The sequence below is a fragment of the Salmo salar genome, chromosome 01, assembly GCF_965601325.2.
Source record: "Salmo salar chromosome 01, fSalSal1, whole genome shotgun sequence".
Taxonomy (NCBI): Eukaryota; Metazoa; Chordata; class Actinopteri; order Salmoniformes; family Salmonidae; genus Salmo; species Salmo salar.
Window position 1 is genome coordinate 90,848,165 of NC_138291.1, and position 9,007 is coordinate 90,857,171.

General features: G+C 40.0%; 1 protein-coding gene across 1 annotated transcript; it reads right to left on the reverse strand.

Annotated features, from left to right (window-relative positions):
* Positions 1-646: 646 nt before the first annotated feature.
* On the reverse strand, positions 647-6,701 carry LOC106610039 (meiosis specific with OB-fold). The gene is made up of 14 exons (XM_045694778.2): positions 6,392-6,701; positions 5,028-5,132; positions 4,760-4,817; positions 4,351-4,482; positions 4,173-4,245; positions 3,891-4,086; positions 3,585-3,685; positions 3,449-3,501; positions 3,255-3,350; positions 2,992-3,084; positions 1,625-1,769; positions 1,271-1,457; positions 1,083-1,169; positions 647-939 (listed from the first exon to the last, which is right to left on the reverse strand). Exons 2-14 carry the CDS (start codon positions 5,094-5,096, stop codon positions 835-837), a joined length of 1,395 nt encoding a protein of 464 aa, XP_045550734.1. The 5' UTR covers positions 5,097-5,132; positions 6,392-6,701; the 3' UTR covers positions 647-834.
* Positions 6,702-9,007: the final 2,306 nt, after the last annotated feature.

Consider the following 9,007-nt stretch of genomic DNA (forward strand, 5'->3'; position numbering starts at 1 on the left):
GAAATTGCTCCCAAGGATGAACCAGACTTGTGAAGGTCTACAATTGTTTTTCTGGGGTCTTGGCTGATTTCTTTCGATTTTCCCATGATGTCAAGCAAAGAGACACTGAGTTTGAAGGTAAGCCTTGAAATACATCCACAGGTACACCTCCAATTGACTCAAATTATGTCAATTAGCCTATCAGAAGCTTCTAAAGCCATGACATAATTTTCTGGAATTTTCCAAGCTGTTTAAAGGCACTTAGTGTATGTAAACTTCTGACCCACTGGAATTGTGATACAGTGAATTATAAGTGAAATAATCTGTCTGTAAACAATTGTTGGAAAAATTACTTGTGTCATGCACAAAGTAGATGTCCTAACCGACTTGCCAAAACTATAGTTTGTTAACAAGAAATTTGTGTTGTGGTTGAAAAACGAGTTTTAATGACTAACCTAAGTGTATGTAAACTTCCGACTTCAACTGTATCTGCACAGTAAACTGGATAGGCCTCCAAGCTCATTAGAGAATAATGCAATGGTTTCAAAAATATTTTTATACTATATATTTTTATACTATATATATATATATATATATATATATATATATATATATATATATATATATATATATATATATATATATATCACTATACACATAAATACAGTACATTACAGCACATATACAATACCAAATAAATAAAGGGAAATAAATATGAAAAATGTGTACATTCTATCTAGGCCTAGAACCCACAAGCCATGTCAAAAGTGCATCTCAACCATTATTCACCTAATATGAGAAAGCTACTGAAGGACTCGCCACACTTGGACCCAACCACACAACTAGTGAACGAGATTACTGCAGGGCAGACATGTTCTGCTTCACTTCTCCTGGATCAGCGAGAGAACACTGCAGGACATTGCCTCTCATTCCACTTCTGCTTTTGGGAGAGGGAGTGATCTGAAAGATACAGTACAATTACATTTTTTTATGTTCCTCAGCTCAAAATTCTGAGAAAAATACTTGACAAGGCTGCCACTGACAGGTTCATTCAAAACTTTTTCAAAGCTAGTCAGTACCAATGACATATGGATTTTACACACCTTGATATATACTTTGCATCTCTCTAAGAGAATCTTCCATTTCATCGCCGTTCGCTCATCCTCTGTTAAACTCACAAACTCCTCGGGCTGCAACAAAAGAGGGCAGAGCTGTCAACCATGGTTGCACATTAGGGCAGTTGCACAAATCCAGGATAAGCCCACTTATTATATATTGTATTCCCACTCACATTGCACCCCAGAGTCTTCTCTGCGACAGTGCCGTTCAGGGAGCAGGACTGCAGGGTTCCTGTGTGGTCTGTCACATCCACCAGAAGATCAAACCCTGTGGTCACAGTCAGAGGCTGGTCTCCCCCAGGGCAGGCTGTGTTGGAGCAGCTCTGAATCTCCTCATTCACCTGGTACCTGCACTTGGAACTGAGCAGGGAGGAGACCAGCACCAATATGTAAATCAGGAAAAAGAAAGGGTGCTAATGTAGTTAAGTTTCAATGAGATGAAATGTGTAGTCAGAAAATGTGGGATTTGCTGAGAAATGATGAATTCAATAATCATGTGTCGAAGTATATCCACTGTTTAAACTTACCACCTGCTTCTGATGACTTTGGAGACAGAGGTGTCTAGATCTAGTTTGGAGATGAAGCTGTAGGTGATTCCACAGAACACCTCCGGGTTCTCCTGGGCTTTGAGTTTGAGCTGGCTCACTGTGTACACATCACTGATAGAATCCACTGGAGAGAGGAGAACAGTGGCGTCAATAACAGAGAATCATACATGTAGGACTAACCAAAGATGATCTATTATTGAGACTCTTGTCCCCCTTGCCCATTTTAAATATTTATTGGAGGATTTAAATTTTGTATTGCTTGTAACTGTTTCGGGTAATGCAAGTTCTTGTGCTGTTAGGGGAATAACCTATGTGTAAATGTAATCTGTTGCTGTATTTTTTTGTGTTATCTGTGATCGCATTGTTTGTCTTGTGTAGTTTCTTAATCATTGTACCTAAATTGTATGTGTAAACATGTATACGCAGGGCCCAGCTGTAAAAGAGACCTTGGTCTCAGTCTGTGTTCCTTGTTGAAATAGTTATAATAATAATAATTATAATTATATTGACATGATAGTCGAGTGACTGCTCTATATGCAAAATCCGGGGAACTTTCAATAAATTCCATGGTTTTCCAGAAATCCTGGTTGGAGGATACCGGCTCTCCTGCTTATTCCCTCCTGATATCTGGGAATGATCCAACCAGGATTTTGGGAAAACCAGGACATTTATTGGACGTTCCTGGAATTTTGCAACCCTACCGCTCTAACAATGGAAGCACATGTCCTCAAAGATGGAAGGCAGGTGGTAGGAAGTGAGATCAGGTGGGGCCATTCTAGCCAATGAGAGGGCAGATACGCATGTGAACAACAGGCAACACTCCGATATAAAGTAGTTTTTTCAGAAGTTGCCGAAATTCCACGTGCGTCCACCTATATCAGTGTGCATTCGTACCAACCTAACCATTACCAAACTTCTATTAGATCAAATAAACCTTACGTAGCAAATTAGCAATTCCATTTTTTGTTGAGCAAATTTGACATTCTTTCATTGAAAATTCCTCACTTCATGGTCTTATTTTCATTAGATTTTGGGTGGAATAAACCTTCTTGCTTTGCCTCTTCCTCGCTGGCCTAACTCATTAGGGCACAGCGGTCTAAGGCACCACATCTCAGTGCAAGAGGCGTCTCTACAGTCCCTGGTTCGATTCCAGGCTGTATCACATCCGGCCGTGATTGGGAGTCCCATAAGGCAGTGCACAATAGGTCCAGGTTTGGCCGGGGTAGGCCATCATTCTAAATAAGACTTTGTTGTTAACTGACTTGCCTAGTTAAATAAAAAAGCAATTTTTTAAATGTGCAAAGTCTCAATTGTATGATAATACTGCAGTCATGGTTGTCACCTACCAGGCACATCTCCAGGCCTGTCATCCTCATCCAACACACCAGACTCAGAAACCTCTTTGGCATAGCTGAACAGAAGGCTGGCTTCCTTTGTATCTTATGTATCTCAAAACAGAATCACATTAATTACAGCATAAGGTACTGTATTAATAATGTGAAAATTAAGATATTCTATTTGAAAAACAATTGTCTACTGTGTCTCAATGCATAAAAGGAGACTGTGTTGTAAACAGATGTGATCAATCCAAATAAAGTGATATCCTTACCCGGGTTGACAGTGATTATGGTTTTAGAATTGACTGTAGCTGTCATGCAGTTCCGGAAGCTGTCAAAACCAGTCCTGGCATCCGAGATAAAGAGCACTTAAAGTACACAGAAAAGTCTTATTCAGTCAATGACATTTTAAAACAAACACAAAATCTCACATTTCACAAAGAATTAGAGCCCATTGTATACCAACCTGTTTCTCTTGGTATCAGAGTCTGAACTAGCTGAATGGCCTCTCTGTCCCAGCTGTGTGATACAGAGGTTATGTTTACTCAGGGGAGAGGATGGGGATATTGAAGACATGTGGGGTACAGTGGTACAATTCCTACCATACTAAGGGAAAAGAGGTGACAGAATCATCAAAGAGCTTCACTTCTAGCCTCTGCCCTTTGCGTCCGTCCGCCGTGGTGAAAAACTTTGGCTCTGCAATCTGGAGGGCAGAAATAGTGGTTTGGAAACGCTTTTAGCTTTTCCAATACATATGGTACTTATACCACTGGACATGTGAAAATAGGACCTAGTTTGTGGCTCTTATATTAATAGATACAACTATATAATGATAGTCCAAAGTCACACTAGTACCGGATTTTACCCTCCTCATGACCTACTTTACTCTATGCACTCTCAGATCTTACCGACCGAACAGCGGCGAGTATGTTAATGACGGTCCTGTCCAGGCTCTGTCCGTTGGCCACGATGTCTCCCAGAGAGTAGAAGTCCCTGGAGTCCTTCACAGGCAGGTGGAGCAGAGGCAGCAGCCTGTTCATCGTCTCTATGTCAGAGCATATTGATAGCTGGGAGTGAGCTTCACTCACCAGCAACCTGTAGAAGCTGAAACAGAGAAATTGGTTTTGTTACTTTTATTACTAGAGCATAGTCATGTTTAAAAAGAGAACTAACCACTCAGTACACCGTACCTGGGAGTTGAGGGGCAGAATCTATCCTCTTTCTCAGGATCTTTGGTAGCAACTAAAGGATTTTCTATAATAACTGAAGGGGGTAAAATACTGTAATTATCAAAAAGACGGACACATTGTTTCTACATGATGTATTATTTTATATCTTCATAGAATTGAATTGAATGCATAATCTTACCACAGTCTCCTATGCGGAAGCTGTTAGAGAGCCCATTGATGTATCCATCGTTGCCCCACGAGGATACATTAATGAAATAGTCTGGCGAGTCCTTGATTGTGAAGCCGAAAGTGAATCTGTCAAAACCAATACCTGAAATGACAGAGTTCAGTTCAGAAACCTGCCAGTAGAGCGTTCTAGTGAGCAAGCCATAAACTTGAGCACAGTAGGCTACAGCATAGGCATGCCTTGGGGATAAGTCTATGTTTTGGGAGGACAGAGGCAGGAGGCCTCAGTGGACAGCAGGCTATCACTGAATTTGATACCAGTGATACTACATGAATACTTGGAAGTTGTATTTAGACTATTTGATGCCAGTATGCACCAATATTAAATGATGGGGGAAATATAATGAAATTGAATCCTCAACTTTTCCTGTCTGGAAAGCTTTTGACATCAGTTTTTCCAATGATGACTCCAGCCACTCTCTGAAAAACAGAATAGATATTTCAACATTTTGTACGCTTCAAACCAATTTAGGCTAATCAATACAACAGTCACGATTCAAAATGATTGTTGTAGTCTTGACAGTTTATTTCACTTCAAGATATCAAATTGGTTGAAACATTTTTTTCAAGACGGTGTATCCACCCAGAAGTTTGGTTACTGTAACAATTGTATCATATCACATGACTCACCGGATGTGTTGTATTTGGATGTAAATCAGAAATGGCAACAAAGTCCTTAGCTTGCCTGCTGTATGCCATTTTCCAAATGTTTATCTAGTTCTAAGGTCTAAGTTGCTGAAATAAAATGAATAGAAAACACACGTGTCAGATATTCTACCTGTGTGAGTTAGTAAATGGGTCGTTCCAGCAATTCACTGCCTTTTGAGAAGTGTAACTTGGGCAAAACAAACTTTTGATTTGACCTAATTTTAACATTGTCATAAAGAGAAAATGTTCAACTTCATAAAAAACATGTTTTCCCATCTCAAGAGGATAAATACAAAAATAGTAAAACTACAGTAAGTGCCAAATAAAGTAACACGGTTGACCATAACACGGTTGACCGTAACAGGGTTGATCATAACAGGATTGATCATAACAGGGTTGACCGTAACAGGATAGTCAATTTATTTTTTAGATCAGCCATGAATCCCCTTGTGACAGGGAGAATGGACTCATGTTGTGTGCAACAGGGAGTGACAATTGAATGCAAGCTTAAAAAATTATAATTGTTAGAACATTTCTAGCCTATCTATGGGTAACAGGGTTGACTGTTATGCTCAACCCGCTCAGTTTTCCACCACAAAACACCCAAAATTTGACATAGAATAGAACCAGCACACCTGCTTTTACTCTATGATTTAACTATTAGATGTTCAATGTTTATTTAAAAAAAATACTTTAAAAGTACTAGTTTCATGAGAGAGTTCAGTTCATGAAACAGAGTTGACCTTAAAATGAGGGACTGACGTAAATGAATCACTAATTACATTAAATAAATAATAATCTTCAGAAATGACTTTGTCAAAGCAACAAAATAACGAGGGTTTTAAAATGATGGTGTAATTTGGGAGAAATGTTAGGATTAAATAGGTTAAAATCTTCCTAGAAGAGACATGGTTGACAGAAGGCATGTCAAAATGCTGAATTTGGGCATTTTAGCAAGCATTTATTCATATTAAAAATCTAATTGATTGAATTGTACATGTGGTCTATTTTAAATGGCATTTCAATTTATATAACAGGCTTTTAAAATTCAATATTGGTGCACAATTTCTAATAAAAATATCACCAGACGCAAGAGGTACTCTTTTAGTGGAACAATAAACATTGGCAACGTTACTTTTTTGGGCTAGCTAGCTAACTACTCTGGCGACCCTCTGCTTCCTGCCAGACTATCTGCCACGACCCACCTTGCTAACTAAAATCCAGGTAAGGCAAAACTATTTTCTCTAAGGTCAGAATAACAAACGATGTCAAATAAAATGCCGGTAATAGATACAAAGCAAGTGGGGCCTACTGTTAGTATTTGTTAGAAAAGCCATTGAGATTACCTGGTTCCGTTTGCCTCAGGAGTTAGTTCAGTGAATTCCGCGGGGGGGGGGGAAGCCCGCGATGCTGTGGTTCACCCGTCCACCGCACGCGGCCCTTGTGGATGGATGATAGACTAGAAGCAGTTTGAAATGATACAGTAGCCTTGTTGTTTTTGCAGCGCTGTTTACGGTTAAAGTGGCCGTTTTGGTGGCGGGGGGTGAATAATACTGTATGGTCTAAGAGGCTAATATTCTTGTCTCATCTGCATTGAGAGAGCATCGTTTTGGATTTCCCCTTGTTCGTTAAGACAGGCAGCCTAACGGTAAGAGCGTTGAGACAGTAACAAAAAGGGCACTGGTTCGAATACCGAGCCGACACGTGAAAAATATGTTGATGTACCCTTGAGCAAGGCTCTTAACTCTAATTTGCTCCAGGCCCCTTATTACAATGGCTGACCCCGTAAAACAGCTATCCGGTGTGTATGTGACAATAAAACATATGTATATATTTTTTTTTTGTGGGGGGTGGGGGGCTCTAGTGCATAATTCTGGTGGGGTGCATAATTCTGTATGGTCTATGCTGATATTCTTGTCTGATCTGCATTGAGAGAGCCTCGTGTTGCAAAGCTTTTTCAATTCTACATCATCTGCTTTTTTTATTGCAGGGCCAATATGATGACTGTTCCTGGCACACACCTTCCTGTATTGTTCTTCTCCACCTCCCCCCTGTCTTGGCAATAATAAAAAAAATAGATCAATATTTATCAACAGCATCTGAGGATTTCTCACCTGTCATTGGGAGGTTTTATGACTTGTGGTTGAGGATGATTAAATTCCCTCTGCTATTGACGATTTACTGACCTGGTCCTAGACATGGACAATAGGTCTACGGCAGTAGCCTGTTACTTCCAGACCCTCTTGAGTCATGACCTTTAATGAACTGTCATGATGTAAACCAGCCCCTTTCCACATGTAGACTTTAGGCTACCTCAGTAGTAAATACACTAGTACACTGTACTCAGTAATAGCTCAACATTACATTACACTGTCATAGAGGAGGCCAATGAAGACCTATCCAAAGCATATTTTTTACAAGGTAAATATACTGTATCTTAATCACTGACCTGTCTTTTGCTTGTAAAGACAAAGAGGTGTGATTTACAAGCACTCAAATCTGTATGGACTATGGGCAAACAAAATATGTAAAGGCTATGCCTCTCCACCTTTGATTCACTCAGTTTGAGATTTTACTCTAACTTTTATGCCGTAGATCTATCCACCCTAATATTTTGGCTAGACTTAACCTTTACCTTTCAGATACAACAACGTTCAATACACCTTCCAAAGAACAGTCAAGTCAGGCAGCTGTGCAAACACATAAAACCGGCAGGAACAATGACGAACAGCCAATGATGCACAGGTGCATTCTACAAGTAGAATATCAAAGCCTTATTTGGCATGGCCTGTCTGTTCTGTTCCGTAGCGTTGACGTTCTAGATGTTTCCATTACAAAGAGGGGATAGCCGCAGTGCCTCAGGCTACGGTATTGTCCCTATTCTGAGACCTAAAATGATCCAACCTGCCTGTCAGTCGTTGGCGTGTGTATTTGATGAGACAGCTATGACAGCTCCACCCTTCACCAGATGCTGGGAGCTGCTTTGATACACTAAGCCGGAGCTGGAACACGATACAGTGTGTTACACAGCTGAATGGTTATCAAAAGGTGGAACTGGAAACCGCATTCAGGTTATCGCTGTGTGTTGTGTTTTTGGATCAGATCCTGACTGGTGTTGGTTTTCATAGGTTGAACTATGTTTTGTGTTTCTAGCAGCCTTACACTGAATGTTATAAATGGTAAATATAGTTATTCTTTGACAACTTTAAAGTAATGATCAACGTTAAAATTCCATACAAAGGTGTGTAGGCTGACATTCGAGAGTAAAGCACGGATTTGTCATTTAGGTAGGCCTATTCAATTATCACATTACAAATTCAAATTTCATCAGGCATTTCCTAACAGGGTTTGTGATTCCATTGATCGCACCAAAAATGTATCATGTGAAATCTACTTTTTTGATTGCATGGTTTATTCATAATGAATACAGTATGCTAATTTACTTGGATTTGATATTCAACATAATGGAAAATCAATGTTTACTCGACCCATGTATACTAGCCCCTACAATTGATCATTTGTGTTAATTTAGAAATCGCATTTTTCACCTATTGGATGTTTTGGAATGCCACTTGTGACATTTGCTTTCATTACTCATTCTGAGTGGAGCAGGAAAGGCACAAGTTTCCAAACAGAGTCACTGATGGGCTGCTCTGATTGGCCGGCCCTTCGTCCGAGGGTCGGCTTCCATGAGTCCACACCAGGGAGGGCCGAGGGGTCTGCTGACCCCTGACCCTTGACCCTCCTGAACTATTAATCAAACCAGTTTATGTATTTCAGTTGTCTAGAGGGCAGCCATGTTACACCTGACTCGCCCAAAGCCAGGTCCATGTTGTCACTGGGACTGTAACACTCTCTATGGTAACACTATTATCAGAGTTGTTCTCACCCGACCCTCAAGTGAAAGGATTTTACGGTAAGTATAATCTGATACTGTATTATATCACTTGATTTTTGAATAA